The sequence below is a fragment of the Canis aureus genome, chromosome 12, assembly GCF_053574225.1.
Source record: "Canis aureus isolate CA01 chromosome 12, VMU_Caureus_v.1.0, whole genome shotgun sequence".
NCBI classification, from domain to species: Eukaryota; Metazoa; Chordata; class Mammalia; order Carnivora; family Canidae; genus Canis; species Canis aureus.
The window spans coordinates 15,587,375-15,603,574 of record NC_135622.1 but is presented as its reverse complement, the minus strand read 5'-3'; the positions used below and the strand labels follow the sequence as shown (position 1 = coordinate 15,603,574).

Here is a 16,200-nt window from a genome sequence, read left to right as displayed (position 1 = left end):
CGCCAATGTCTGGCCCATAACCTCCCTGTACTCCAGATTCACTATCCAAGCACCCTCCAGACACCTCCAGTAGGATGTCCCACAAACACCTCAAAGTTAATCTGCTCCCTACATGAATGAAGTCATCATCATCCCCACCAAACTGAACGTTCTCCCATAACCCCCAGACCCTGGGGGATGGCAGCAGCATCCACTAACTGTTAGAACTTCTCCCTCCAAACCACCTCTGCCAAACCTCAAGGAGCCATCAAGTCCTTCCACACCTGCCTTCTACATTTTCCCCATCTGTCCTTTTCATTCCATTCCCACCTCCAAGCTCATATTCAGGTTCTCATCTCCTGCCTCTCTGAGTCTAGTTTTGCCCTCTTTAATCCATCATTCATACTACAGCCACACTGAACACAAAATAACACTGCTTAAAACCCTCTTGACAGGGCAGCCCTGGTGGCGCAGCGATTTGGCGCCGCCTGCAGCCTGGGGTGTGATCCTGGGGACCAGGGATCGAGTCTCATGTCGGGCTCCCTGCATGGAGCCTGCTTCTCCCTCTGCCTGTGTCTCTGCCTCTCAGTCTCTCTCTCTGAATAAAATAAATAAATCTTAAAAAAAAAAAAAAAAACCCTCTTGACAGTTCCCTATTACCTTCGTGACAAAATCCAAGGTCTACAAGACACATCAAGATCTGGTCCCTGCATGTACCTCCCTGGCCTCAGCTTCTTTTAGGCACCTTGAACTGCTGACTAAACCCCTTGCAACTCCAATCCTGCCATGTTCTTTCCTGCAAATGTGATTTTGCATATGTACTCCCATTTCCTGGAGCACCTTCTCTCCTCACTTGTCACCTCCTACTCAATCTTTGAATCTGCCCAGATGTGCTTCCTGTATAAAGCTTTTCCAGACCCTGACACATCTGACCTGGACTAGCTAATCATCCTTTATACTTGGCCTAGAGTTCTGGGTAAGAATTCATCACTGCAATTTTGATTTTTATTTAACAAATGTTAAAAAAATGTTAAAAAAAAAAAAAAACCTCTCTCTGTGTCTGAATAAACAAAAGCTAAATAAAAAAAATTTACTTAACATTTGTTAAATAAAAATCAAAAAATGACATAAGAGTATGTCAGAGTTCAATTCCCTCTATCATAGATGATCTTTCTCAAACAAATTGTATCCTTAGGGAGAATCTGAATGGAACCAAGAGAAGGAAGGGAGGCACCCTTCAAGTCAATTCTATCAGCCACTCGAGGTTACTGATCATGAGTGAAGGGATGGGGACCCCTGGGTGGCTCAGCGATTGAGCATCTGCCTTTGGCTCAGGGCACAGTCCCGGAGTCCTGGGATAAATTCCCGCATCGGGCTCCCTGCATGGAGCCTGCTTCTTCCTCTGCCTGTGTCTCTGCCTCTCTCTCTCTCTGTGTGTCTCATGAATAAATAAAAACCTTAAAAAAAAAAAAAAGAGAGTGAAAGGATGTCTCAGAAGAGCCCACACATCCAATATGTGCCATTGATTACACACCACCCCAACTCATGTCTGAACAACACAGGGTAAGAACAAACAACACGAATCTGTGTATTCTGTACAGTCATGTTCATCTCTCAGTTCCATCTCCACCCAGCCCATGTGTGCCTTTGTACATCCGCCCAGTCTCTTCTCTTCCCACACTTCAGTGAATAAATGCTTTCCCCTGCTCTTCCTGGCCTGTGTCTAAATCCTTTCTGCCTAAGGCCCCACCTCTTCCATAAAGTTTAGAATGTCTCTAGGTCACATGGAATTCCTACCGCATTGGGCAACTGAATCAACTAATACTTAACTATTTATGAGACGTTTTGCATTTAATTGTTTTGATTGCTTCATTGGGTCTTAATTTTGGTTGCCTAACATGATCTGACTCGCTGGGGTTGGGGCCTAGGAATACACAATTATAAGTATGTTCCACATGATCCTGATGCATACTTATATTTGAGGTTGCTATCCAGAACAATTTGATCAAAATCAACAGAGGTGGGGTTTTTTTTTGTTTTTTTAAATATAGGTTCTAGTGACACCTGGATGGCTCAGTGGTTGAGCATCTGCCTTCGGCTCAGGGTGTGATCCCAGGGTCCTGGGATTGAGTCCCACAACAGGCTCCCCACAGAGAGCCTGCTTCTCCCTCTGCCTGTGTCTCTGCCTCTCTCTGTGTGTCTCTCATGAATAAATACAATCTTAAAAAAAAATTAAAAATATAGGTTCTAAAACCACATACCAGACTAGTGAATAAAAGCCTATGGGCTGCACAGTTCACATTCCCACCAACAGTGTAAGAGGGTTCCCTTTTCTCCGCATCCTCTCCAACATTTGTGGTTTCCTGCCTTGTTAATTTTCCCCATTCTCACTGGTGTGAGGTGGTATCTCATTGTGGTTTTGATTTGTATTTCCCTGATGGCAAGTGATGCAGAGCATTTTCTCATGTGCATGTTGGCCATGTCTATGTCTTCCTCTGGGAGATTTCTCTTCATGTCTTTTGCCCATTTCATGATTGGATTGTTTGTTTCTTTGTTGTTGAGTTTAAGAAGTTCTTTATAGATCTTGGAAACTAGCCCTTTATCTGATACGTCATTTGCAAATATCTTCTCCCATTCTGTAGGTTGTCTTTTAGTTTTGTTCACCGTATCCTTTGCTGTGCAAAAGCTTCTTATCTTGATGAAGTCCCAATAGTTCATTTTTGCTTTTGTTTCTTTTGCCTTCGTGGATATATCTTGCAAGAAGTTACTGTGGCTGAGTTCAAAAAGGGTATTGCCTGTGTTCTCCTCTAGGATTTTGATGGAATCTTGTCTCACATTTAGATTTTTCATCCATTTTGAGTTTATCTTTGTGTATGGTGAAAGAGAGTCGTCTAGTTTCATTCTTCTGCATGTGGATGTCCAATTTTCCCAGCACCATTTATTGAAGAGACTGTCTTTCTTCCAATGGATAGTCTTTCCTCCTTTATCGAATATTAGTTGACCCAGGGTCCACTTCTGGGTTCTCTATTCTGTTCCATTGATCTATGTGTCTGTTTTTGTGCCAGTACCACACTGTCTTGATGACCACGGCTCGGTGTCCATCGAAAGATGAATGGATAAAGAAGATGTAGTTTATGTATACAATGGAATATTACTCAGCCATTAGAAACGACAAATACCCACCATTTGCTTCGACGTGGATGGAACTGGAGGGTATTATGCTGAGTGAAGTAAGTCAATCGGAGAAGGACAAACATTATATGGTCTCATTCATTTGGGGAACATAAAAAGTAGTGAGAGGGAATATAAGGGAAGGGAGAAGAAATGTGTGGGAAATCTCAGAAAGGGAGACAGAACATAAAGACTCCTAACTCTGGGAAACGAACTAGGGGTGGTGGAAGGGGAGGAGGGTGGGGGGTCAGGGTGAACGGGTGATGGGCACTGAGGGGGGCACTTGACAGGATGAGCACTGGGTGTTATTTTGTATGTTGGTAAATTGAACACCAATAAAAAATAAATTTATTATAAAAAAAAGCCTATAGGCTTGTCATGAAGCACCTAACAGACTGACAGGAATTACAAATTGGTTGAGTTTATATATTTATCAGATGCCTGCCTGTCCTGAGTAGCCTCTACTTTAAAATATTTGGCATAAAAAAAAATAAAATAAAATATTTGGCATAGATGGGCAAAATTTAGATTGCAGGTTGCTGATTAAATCTAAAACATGGTCCCTGCCTGTCAGCCAAAAAGCTATTTTAATTAATAGGAAAAGATTAAGGCAATTGAGATGGCTGAGATTGAATGATTGTTGGAATTACATTTTTTGGAAGTTAAAAATAATCCAAGAAACTACTGCAGAGGAAAAGGGCCCTGAGGGTTAGAGAGTGCCAGCTTCACCTCTGAAATCAGACATTATTAGTTCATCTAAGGGCAGTCAGAACTCTGAGAAACTGACTCATGCCATTTAAACACACAAAACCCGGAATGCCAACAAATTTGATGTAATGGAAAATATACAATTCCAATTACTGGAACATCTACACCAGGACAATACTTCTATCTGCATCCCACTGCCCATTCGAAACTTCTGGAAAGCCAGTTTAGTAATCAAAAGCCAGTTGCAACAAAGAATGACAATAAATTGTGGTGGCAGGTCCTCAGAGCTGTGCTATTCAGGTTGCTATAAAGCTCAGAGCCTGGGTCATCTGCCATAGGGCAGTATTTCTTAAGCTGTATTCCAATGGAACTCAGCTGTGCCAGGCACCAACCACAAATATGGAATAATTTTAAAAGATAAAGTTATATATTTATATTAAAACCACACACAGTGTAACCTTTTTAGTGCTAGAATATCTAAGCATAAGTTTTTTCTTCCTGCTTGGGTTTGACTGTTGGTTTTTTTTTTTTTTTTTTAAGATTAATTTATTTATTTGGGTGGGGAGGGGCAAAGGGAGAGGGACAGAGAATTTCAAGCCAACTCCTGACGTAGGGTTTGATCCCATGACCCTGAAATCATGCCCTGAGCCAAAATCAAGAGTCGGACACCCAATTGCTGAGCCACCCAGGCTCCTGGGTTTTTTTGTTTGTTTGTTTATGACCTATGTTTTAAGTGTTCCCAGGGGCTTCCTAAGAGTGGTGTTGTCTGCTTCTTCCCTGCTACACTGGCCTCCTCCTGGCGAGCAGAACACTCCTGCCCACCAAACCACTCCTCTTCATGTAGCACTGGGCAAACAAGATAAATTCCTTCCTTTGTCTGGTCTCTATGCAGAGCACCAGCCTCTTATGATATCATTTTCACAATTTATTTAGATCCTAGCTTCACTGTTATCTCTCAATAAACTTTTTAATATCATGAAATTTGGGAGGTATCAGATCTCAGAATCAAACTTTCCTATTACTGAACTTTATTATATGTGCCTTGACTTGAAAAAAGGTAGGAGGTACTTTCTTAGTATATTAGTTCAACATGTTGATTTTTATTAGCACCAGGACTGTCATTCCACAAACTGAATCAAAGAGTTCTGTCAGTAATTTCCATCCTTTCCTAAGTCATGTTTTTTTTCCTTCCACAAATTTTTCTATAAACTACGATGCCCGCTATTGCTATGTTCTGCTAAAATCTAGCAGTAAGATACTATCTGATATAATACCCCAAATATGTTATTTTCAATGTAATACAGTTGTATTTCATACGAGCCTCTTAAACATACCATCACCTCCAGGCATTTCCCTCTCCTGAGCAAAATGAAATATGTGGCAAACATCCAATCCTGAAACCTTTTACCAAAAAGCAAACTAATGCAGTAAATATAAAACTTCTTTTATTTTATTTTATTATTATTTTTTTTATTATTTTTTTAATATAAAACTTCTTAAACAAAAGTCTTCCAAAGAACATTTAAAGCCTGTATTTCAGGCACTGCAGTTAATGCTGTCTCCATTTATTCACTCTTACTGACTCACTGGATGTTTTATGGAAGAGCTACCAAGTGCTAGGTACTGTAACTTAAGTGATGAATGAGGCTAAGACCCTGCCCTCCAGGAGCTTATACTGCACTGGTGAAACAAAGCACCCAAGGTCAGAAAGGCTCTGGGCCCAAAAGCATTCTGGGCAAACTTAAGAAAAATCACTCAGCAGGCTTAAAAGAAACTTAACACCTTTTGCCCTGATTCCTCTTACTGTTTTTCCCTTGAAAAACTATGCTTACTAAATAGATAGATGAATAGATAGACAGACAGACAGACAGACAGATAGATAGATAGATAGAGACGTTGTTCCCAGTTCCCAGCACACAATCCAAACCCCTCTTGTCCTGCATGAGCCTCTCACTGATCTGAACACCTTCCCCCCTACTTTGCCCATCACTTGATTCATTCTTTCACTGTCACCTTCTCGTGAAGCCTTCATGAACTCTCTCCGGCTCCACTTCACCCAGAGGCAGAGCTAACCTAACCACTGCCTGCTCTGATTTCCCAAGGTATTACATTATAAATATTTGTTGACCCATGACTCTCTCCCCTTGCTCTTTGAAGACTTTTGTCAGTCCATGTCAGTTCATACAAAGGATACTCCTTTGTATCCTGAGTATCTAGCCAGGTACCAGGAAAGGAGATGGATGGAATGAGGTGAATCACAGAAACAAAGACTTCAATATACAACGTTTAGAGTAAATGGGCATTTCCCCCCTACGATTCTTTCCAATTATTTACATGCAATAAAAGCAATAGATGCACATTAGTGACGTCAGAATATACAGAACATGCTATTAGGGAAGCTCTCTCCTCTGCTTTATGTACAACTCTCTAGACTGTGAAAGTGACAACGTTTCTTCTTTTTTGGTTTGGTTGAAAATCAAAGTGAGAATGCTCTAAGACAACTTACTGCCAGCATTTCATACAGCAATCCTTTCTTCAAATGAGTTCTGTAATTATAAAATAACCGGCTTTTATATATATATATAACTAACTAGGAAGCAATAATACACTGCAGCCATGAATGCACTTACATGATAGATTATTTTATTTCTTACATTTTAAGGGATTGTAGGCACCAAGCTTTTGATTTTCAATCACACATGACATATGCCTTCATAATTCAAACTAGGTGCCATTAGGTGCTACTTCACTGACCCATTTTCCTTACATGTTGTGGTCTGTACTTAAAGGAGCAGATCAACAGACTCAGAGTAGCACAACTATTACAAAAGTCCCTCTATATATATCTAACTTGAGTTAGGACAGGGGTTTACCTTCCCCTATTCAGGTGTCCTGGAGAGGTGCTGATTTGTTTGGGGATGTCACCTGTGATTAGAGAATGAGATCACTCCTGACTTGATTGTAAAGCAGTTTAAAATATTCCCTCCGTGGGCACCAATGACTAACTTCCACATGGTACCACACCATAGGAGTCAAGCATCTGATGAACACTGAAAGAATACAATGGGTAAGGCAGGGGGCTAGGGGCTGGTGATGCAAAGATGAGCCAGACACTAAGTGGCCAATCCAGAGAAGGTGTTGAATGTGCAAACAATCCCCACAGAACTCAAGTGCTGCAACAGCTGTGGGTACAAAATGTTACAAGAGCACACAGAGGAGGCAGTGACTAATTCTGCCTGAGGACAGTCATCATGGTGTGTGGGGTGATGGAGAGCAGTAGGAGGTAAAACTTGGAACAGCCAGATTAGGGTTCCCCCAGTCCACTTGCCATTAGTCACATTTTCCTTGGGCAAGTACATTCACTCCCAAGGCTTCAACAGTCACCCCCACATTCAACAGCCTCCTTATCTGAAATCTCCATCCCATCTCTCCTGGTTTCAGGCATATTTCCTAATCTACCTCAGAACATCTGTCTCTGTAGGTCTCAGAGGCACCTGATAACCAAATATTTTACTCTTACCTCCCCAGACTTCCTCTTCCTTTATTCCCATCCTGTTTTCAGTAGCATCCAAACTGTAAACCTGTCAACTTCTATGCTTCTAACCCTTACCTCCAAGTGGCCACCTAGTCCTGTCAATCTCACTTCCAAAATCCCTCTCAAACCTCCATTCTCATTCTGTCCTTCCATTCCCTCTGTCCAAGTCTGCATCTTCCCACACTCCAACTACTATGACAGCCACAAAACTGGTCTATCTACTCCAAATTCTGTTCCTGTTCATTCACTCAACACAATGGATGCCTGGCGCTCTGGGTATTGCAAGCAAACAAGATAAGTGCCTGCTTTATGGAGCTTTCTGTTCATTCCATCCGGCCAACTTCTTTTTCAAAATTAACCTGGTCACGGCACATGCTGGCCTCACGTCTTCAGTAGCCTCTCACCATGCAGCATGGTGCACAGGCTCTTCAACATCTGGCAAGTCTACCCTTCCAGCCTCTTGTTCTGCCATTCAGGCACATCTATTATGAAAACTGCATGTATCTTCAGGCTTTACCTTGGCAAATGTTACCTCCTCTACCTGCAACATTTCTTCCTTGTCTTCCCCTTGGGGATTCCTACCCCAGAGATTTGGAGTTTCCACGCCCAAACAAACACTCATCACATGGTACAGAGATTATGTTTAGAAGTCTGCTCCTCCCACCTGGTTATGAGCTCCACATAGGACAGGAACTGTACCACATGTGAGTCTACCCTCATATAAGGTATTCAGTAAGTCTTGGTCTGAGTGAAAGCAAGGAACAAGTATATACATCTAGAAAGGTTCAGAAGCAAAGGTCAGGAAAATTGGGAGACGGAGCTCAAACTTCATTCGATGGCCTGTGTCCCAGTACTTACTGTGTGAAGTACGTCAGTAGTTCTCTGGGCTCTTGAGAACAGAGCTGCCTTTAGAGGCATGTTTCCCAAAGACAGAACATGGTTAACACCATCAGGCAGGGAGGAGGACCCTCCCTTCTCAATCTTTTTGATGTTTCTGATTCGGCTGGAGAAACAGCCATGGTGACCAGTCTCATTTTCGATTCATGGCCGCTAGGTCCAAGTGGGTCCTTACTACTACCTGGCAGCTCTACATTTTTCTTGCTCACTCACTAGACTAATTCATGTCTTTCCTCTCTCTTCATGCTTATTCTGCTTAGCTGAGCCTTCTTCCAATTTCACTGAGAAAACCATCAAAAGGCCAGTCCCAAGTTCCCACCACACCTACTCCAGTCAGTACTCATTTCTGTTGCCATTCACACTGTTAATGGGGATAAACCATGCTCCTAGCTTAGGCTAATCTCTCCACTTCAGCAATAGATTCCATTCCTTCTTGCTTGCTAAAGTCACTCCAGTAATTACATCCTGTCTCCTGCTTCACCAATTTTTTTCCCTCTCTACTTACTAGACCGCTCCCATCAGCTTCCACACATGATCGAATTCCTCTCACAAAAAGAAAAAACTAGAAACAACCCCCTCCAACCCTCTTCCCATTTCAGCTACCACCCTATGTCTCCTCTTTCCAGGAAAACTTCCCAACAGTTGTCTTAATCCCGGGTCTCCTAATTCCTCACCTCCCGTTTTCCTTGAAACTATGCCAAACATTCACCCCTACCACCTCTAAAAATTGTTCTTCTCAAGTTCACCAAAAAAGTTCTGTTACTTAAACAGCATTACACAGTTGAACATTCCCATCTCCTGAACATCTTCTTCACTTGGCTTCCAGATATCCTTCTTTCTCTTTTGGTTTTGCTCTGACCTCGGTGGTCATTCCTTCTCAGTCTCCTTCGCCTGGTTCCTTCCCTAATCTCTTTAACATGTGGGTGCCCCATGGCTTAGTCCTTTCCATCAACACACACAGTCTCCTGACTTCAAATTCCGTCTACATTTGTACCTCCAGTCCAGGGAGACTGAACTTCAGACTTACATATCCAACTGACTCTTCAACATCTCCACTTAGGTATCTAATAAAAAGCACAGAAAAACCTAACACACCTAAAGATAAAATCTTGAAGCCATCCCTGCCCCCAGTCTGCTCTTCCCATCCTTCTCCATTTAAGAAAATTTGCAACTCCCATTTTTCAAGTTGCTCAGGCCAAAATGATTTTTTTGTCTCCCATTCCACATCTGCTAAATCCAATTTGCCCTGCCTTAAAAGGTAACTGGAATCCAACTGTCTCTTACCAGTACTGTTATTACCCTGCTCCAACTCATGGCAACTCATCATTGCAATAACCTACTGACACCTTCTACTTTCAACATATCAGCCAGTCACCTTTTTATAATTTAAGTCAAATCATGTCACTTGACAGCTTAAACCTTTTCCAATGGTAAGTAAAAATCCACCATGGACTGCAAGACCCATACAATCCATCCCTTACCTTCACACCTCATCCCATTTCATTCTCCTCTTTGCTCACTCTGTTCCAGCCACAACAGCTTTCCTCCTGTTCCCTGAACACACTATCTACCTCAAGGTCTTTGCACTTGGTCTCCCCTCTGCCTGGAAGATTCTTCTCCCAGATTTCCACATGGTTTCATTCCCTGTTTCCTTCTGATTTTTGTTCCAACGTCACCTTCTTGGTGAGGCCTGTCTTGAGTGCCCTATCTAAAACTGCCATTTCCCTTAATCCCTCATCCCTTAATTTTCTCCATCACATTCATTACTATCTAATATACTGTTTACCCAATTTGTATTGTTTATTACTTATGGCTACTAGAGTTCCACAAGAGCAGAGATTTGTATTTGTTCTGTTTGGTGCTTTATCCTCAAGGCCAAGAACAGTGCTGGCATACAGAAGTTGCTCAAAGGGTTATTTACTGAATGAATAAAATGAGAAATTCTCAATTTGCGGCTAGAATGTATTCAATCCTCAACACCTACTAATCCCTTTAGGGCTCAGCACCTTAGCTAGTAAAGGCGTCAAGTCAGAATTTAATAGTGAGCTGAAGTGTTTTGCTTTCTTTTTTTATTATTACTTTTTATTTAAGATACTGGGTCTCTACTCTTATGAAGTTACTTTTATTTTTTTTTTTGAAATTACTTTTAATACATGTTTTAAGTCTAAAAGTTTGAGTTTATTCTAAGATATTATATGGGACTAGAAGAAAAACATGGTAAAATTAATGTAAGTGGTATCTGAATAACTGAATTTTGGGAACTCTTAGGGTAGGGCTGCCAGATAAAATACAGGACACCAGTGAAATTTTAATTGTAGATTAATAATTTTTTCTAGCATATGTCCCAAATATTGCATAGGACACACACTAAAATGGTATATTATCTCAAATCCTATCATGTGTGTGTGTATATATATATATATATATATTTTAAGGTTTTATTTATTTATTCATGAGAGAGAGAGAGGGGGGCAGTGACACAGGCAGAGGGAGAAGCAGGCTCCATGCTGGGAGGGAGCCCGACGTGGGACTCGATCCCGGGTCCCCAGGATCACACCCTGGGCCGAAGGCAGGCGCTGAACCGCTGAGCCACCCAGGGATCCCCTGAAATCCTATCTTAAATGAGCACCTTTCCCCGCCTAAATCTGGCAACCCTATCTTAGGAGAACAAGGAAATTGCACCTTGCTCTTTGTCACATCCATTTCGATCACAACAAGCTGGTAGAACTCTTGTTCTATCTACAGACTTCGTGGCTGTGGAAGAGTACTGAAAATCCTAAAAATCAAAAAGACAAAGGCCTCTTTGGGAGGTGAAAGGCCCCGCGGCACAGACTGCGGGGGAAGCGGCGGCGGGGGCGGGTTTGGGACTGGGAGAGGTGGTCTGGGTCCAGCTCCCTTTCTCAGCCTCTCTGGCTGCAGCCACTTTTCGGCCCTTACCAATGTTTCCTTCGATGGAGAGACTTCGAGGCCCGAGCTCCGCGTGCAAGCCCCTGGAGGGGCACACGCCACCGACTGCGCTCTGTGCCATGGACCTGGAAGGTGTCCGCAACAGCCTTCGGAGGAGCCGGCCCGCAGTCATTCCACCCACGACTTGCGCAGCGACCACTTCCGCCGAGAACATTTCCGCCCGCGGCACGGCCTTTCCAGCGCTCCGGCGCACCTATGACGTCAGGAGACCGCCGGGCAAGAAGTGGGTGTGGCGAGCTGCCTGGGGGAGGGGCCAAAGGGACGGCTGTATTCTCGCGAAGTTTGCGGAGAACGTAGCTAGATGCGGAGACTTCCCCTGCCGGGGTGCGGCGACCCCGGCGGCTGAGCCCCTTGGTTTTTGTGGGACAAGCAACATAGTAAAAGAAACATAAACTCACCAATCTCATCACCTTTGTATTTTCGTGCAACTTCAAAATAAGTCATAACTAAAGACAAAGCAATTGTGATTTTATTTTTATTTATTTTATTTTTTTTTGTTTTGTTTAATTTTTATTTACTTATGATAGAGAGAGAGAGGGGCAGAGACACAGGCAGAGGGAGAAGCAGGCTCCATGCACCGGGAGCCCGACGTGGGATTCGATCCCGGATCTCCAGGATCGTGCCCTGGGCCAAAGGCAGGCGCCAAACCGATGCGCCACCCAGGGATCCCCGCAATTGTGATTTTAAACGAGATTTTCCCCCCAGGTGTTTGTTTTCTGCTATTTTTTTTTTCTGATATAAGTAGAAATTGGGCTATTTTAAGTAGGAAAATGACGCAGTCTGATGATAGACACAAACTAACTTTTTCCCATCCACTGTGACGCGCAGCACAACGCTGGCACGTTATTGACTGAGTCAACGAATTAGTCCATTACACCCTACCTCTTATTTTATCTTTTGAGTGAATAAATAGACGTCCCCTCGGTCGATTTGCATAGTGGCCAAAAGTCCCATTAGAATAAAGTGGGTGGAGGCTTCAGGGTGTGAGTGGAACTCATTGAAACCGGATAGAGTGGGTTCTGCAGTGGTGAAGGGGTGGGACGCTGGCCCGCGGGGGGATCTGCAGGGGATCGGTCACAGGATGAGCAGAGCCCAGGTAGAGAGACTCGCTGGTGTACAAGGCTGGAGTCCCGCTGTCGGTGGAGGGGGGTGCTCTGCAGCCCGGCAAGGGCAGCTCTGGGCTGCTCCCCCTGGGTGAGGCCCTGACTGGCTTGGCCCTGCCACGCCCCATTATCATAACGACCTCCCGGTGAACGGTTCATGAAATGTTGTCAGAGGGTATTTCCACTTCCCATCGTTGAAACCACAAGAGTCAAACCAGGAGTCCAACAGTTAAACCTCCTAGAGGTGGGAGGTTTTAGGAAACGGACCTGATTGCCAGGAGTTGCGGAGGGGTGGGTGGCTGGGACACCTGTCTTGCACAAAAAGCACAGACCTTGTTGTGGTACTTGTCGTACTGATGTTTATATGGGATGGCCGACGTGGTGTTCGTATATTAAGCACATTTTTATTTTTTATTTTTATTTATTTTTATTTTTTTATTTTTATTTTTTTATTTTTTATTTTATTATTTTTTTAAGCACATTTTTAAAAAATAAAGATTGTAGGGATCCCTGGGTGGCTCAGTGGTTTGGAGCCTGCCTTCAGCCCGGGGCATGATCCTGGAGTCCAGGATGTGGGATCGAGTCCCACATCGGGTTCCCTGCGGGGAGCCTGCTTCTCCCTCTGCCTGTGTTTCTGCCTCTCTCTGTGTGTGTCTCTCATGAATAAATAAATAAGATATTAAAAAAATAAAGATTGTAAATTTATGTAGGATAACCTGGATGGAGCACTAATAGATCCTGGAACAGCTAAAGTCTGTCACCATCCTCTGCTCTCACTCTTACAACCACCTCTGTATCAAAATACTGCCTACATTTCTTTATCTACGAAAACTCAAACTTGGAAAATATTCATACAAAAAAGTTTAAGAGAGGATCTCAGCGCCCAGAAGATCTGTCTTCACTGCCATTGGGTTCATTGTGAAGGTTAAATGAGGAAATTGTCAGCAACTGTAGGTGCAGACAGGCAACAACCCTCTAATAGAGCTACTAAAAGTTTTTACTTTTTTAGACTTTATAGTAGAGTGTAATACGTAGGAAATAAAATATGGATCATAAGTGTACAGTTTAATGAAATTTTCACAAACTGACATGTTACTTGGATTCAGATAAAGAAATAGAGCGTTGCTAACATCTCCAGCACCCATTTGTCCTGCCATTTACTACCCACCAGATGTAATCAATGGTCTGTTGACTTCTAACAGCAAACAATAGTTTTGCCTGTTCTTTATATTAATGGAATCATATAGTAAGTACTTCTTTCATTCAACATAATATCTGTGAAACTTAACCATGCTGTATATGTAGCAATAGTTCATTCTTGTGGTTTTATAATATTTCAATATGTCGCAATACCATAATGTATTTTATCCGTTCTACTATTGCTGGACATTTATGAGTTTCTAGATTGGGGCTATCATGAATAGGGTTGCCATAAATATTCTTCCATATATCTTTCAGTAGAGACATGTAGTTCTCTTGGGTAATATCTGTGAGTGGAATTGCTATGTGATAGGTTATTTGTATGTTTAGCTTTAGCAAACACTTCCAAACAGTAGATAGTTCTACAGTGTTTGTATCAATCGACACTGCCACCATCATGAGTGAACGCTGTGGTTGTCCCACATTCTTAACAATAGTTGGTATTGTAAGTTTTTTCATTTTGCACAGTCTGCAGTGTATAGTTTTAATCTGCATTTTCCTGATGATTAAAGCAGTGAAACACTTTTTCATATAGTTTACTGGCTATTTCAGCAACCTCTGTATTAAAGAAGTTCCCAGAATACACTCTGACTGATACATCTAATCACAAAGAGAGGCATTTAAGGAGTAATTAAGAGTGTGGGCTCGATAGCCCCAGGGGTAAGGGTTAACAAAGATAACCCACCATAAGCAGCACTTACCACCTGCACACAGATATCACCCAGTACACATTCCATACTCACTAATGGCTTCCTTCAGTATGACCTTCAGTGCCTGGGACATTATTGCTATTTATCTTTAGTTGACTTCCTGTTGTGTTTCCTTTCTCCTCAAGCCACTGCAACCCATCCATGTCCCCCTCACTATCAGCACATGATGTGACTTCCCATGAAGACTTCAAGGACAACGCTTCTTGATTTGGGGCAAGACTGGGTTGGGGCAGGGTGAGGAACAACCAGTCAGACTCCCCATCTTCTCCCAGTCTGATGCATTCCTCTATAGCAGGGATTGTCAGTGCTCCACATTTCCTTGGATCCTGTGTGTGTGTGTGTGTGTGTGTGCCCTCTGGCCTCCTCACCATGCTTTCTCTCCCAACAGCCTGTGCCTGCAGCTCTTCTTTGCAAGACTGCTGTTGACCTACTGAAGCCTTTCCCAGCACCTGTGGAAAGCCTGGGACTTTACCTCCCCCCAGAATGTGCCTTCCCAATCCCTGATAGGCCAGTATGAAAGCCCAATTGCATCCAGTCAGGCATTTACACGTGCTGCCTCGGGACTGGGGTGAAGCCACCTGCTCTGGGACTCAGGGACTCATATCAGAGAGGTCCCCTACTGGGCTTCCTCCCTTTTCTTCTTCTGCTTCTCTTACTCTGCTCACTGTTTCTCCTGTGAGCACTTCCTTAAATCACTTGCCCGTGTATCCTCACTTCAGGGTCTGCTTCTGAGAAATCTGTCCTAAGACATAAGTCCACTAAAGATTTTTGTAAAACATGCTTCTCCACCCCACCCCCGAGGACAAATGGTAGGGATGGTAGAAGGAGAGTGTCTGACATTGAGGTCTGTGCTCTTCCACTGGGGCCCACTGTCTCCAAATAGGTGTGTCTGGGAAGGCTCACAGCCAAGTGGGATCTGCTCAAGAGCATCAAGGGTGGGACTTGATTACCCTTGAGAGAGTGAAGGGTACACCAGGCAAAGGTGGGAATCTAGTTATGCTATTAGCTAGCTGGGTGAACAAGTTAACTTGTAAACTAGCTATGAAATGGGAGTGATACTAGTATTTACTAATAGGTTATGGTGAGGATTAAGTGAGGAAACCCATGGAAAGCTCCTACTTAACCCAGGACCTTATATATTGTGAGCTCTTGACCAATGTCAGCTATTCTTATTACCCCTTGTTTTCTCATTGCACATTGTGGGTGCTTCTGTTGCACCTCAAATCATTGTCTTGTATGTGTCTTCTCTCACTTTATGCAGTGAGATTTTGATGGGAAAGAATCATCTTTGCTGGATATGTAAATTTCGCGTGGCCTTACCAAGTAATAAGAGATGCCAAAAATTCAGAAAATACTTGTGAAATTTAACAGAATTGACCAAGGGCAGGAGTGGGGAACACATAAAAAGAAAGAGAGAGAGAGAGAAGGAGGAGGAGGAGGAGGAGAGGAGGTAAAGAAAAAAATATTCTTCCTAAGAGTGCTCCTCCTTTCTTGGTTAGTTTTGGGGCAGGGTACAGCCTAATCCTCAATAACAAAGGGCCTCATAAAGATCTTAAGCCCACTATGATCTTTCTCCACCCAAATTCAAACATTGTGTTTGAACCACTTATAGGTCACAGCCTATAAGACCTTGTGTTTCTCTTTCCAGTCATGTTCCCTGTGTATTGCCCTTGAGCACAAGGACTTACATCTCTGAAAGCCTTTGTTTCTTAACCTCCCACCCCTGCCAAAGAGTCATCTAGCCCTCATTCTTATTCATGTTCAAGGAAAGGGAAACAAAGTAGTATAGTAGGAGTACTACCTTTAGAGTCAGACACACTTAGATTTTAATCTTGGTTTTGTGATCTTCAGCAAGTCCTTAACTTCTCTGAGCCTCAATTTCCTCATCTTTAATATGGGAATATATGCATCTCACAGGATCATTGTGTGG

The 16,200-nt window shown here is 42.9% G+C and overlaps 1 protein-coding gene across 3 annotated transcripts in view; it reads right to left on the bottom strand.

Moving 5' to 3' along the window:
• DGUOK (deoxyguanosine kinase) overlaps nt 1-11,460 on the bottom strand; it is a 32,274-nt gene extending 20,814 nt beyond the window's left edge. The window contains exon 1 of one of the 3 annotated variants that reach the window (XM_077842929.1): nt 11,228-11,460. In XM_077842929.1, the coding sequence (XP_077699055.1) occupies nt 11,228-11,411 (184 nt within the window). In that variant the 5' untranslated portion in view covers nt 11,412-11,460. The remainder of the gene's footprint in view (nt 1-11,227) is intronic. The other 2 variants (XM_077842928.1, XM_077842930.1) reach the window with 2 other exon arrangements.
• Between the last annotated feature and the right edge of the window lie 4,740 nt (nt 11,461-16,200).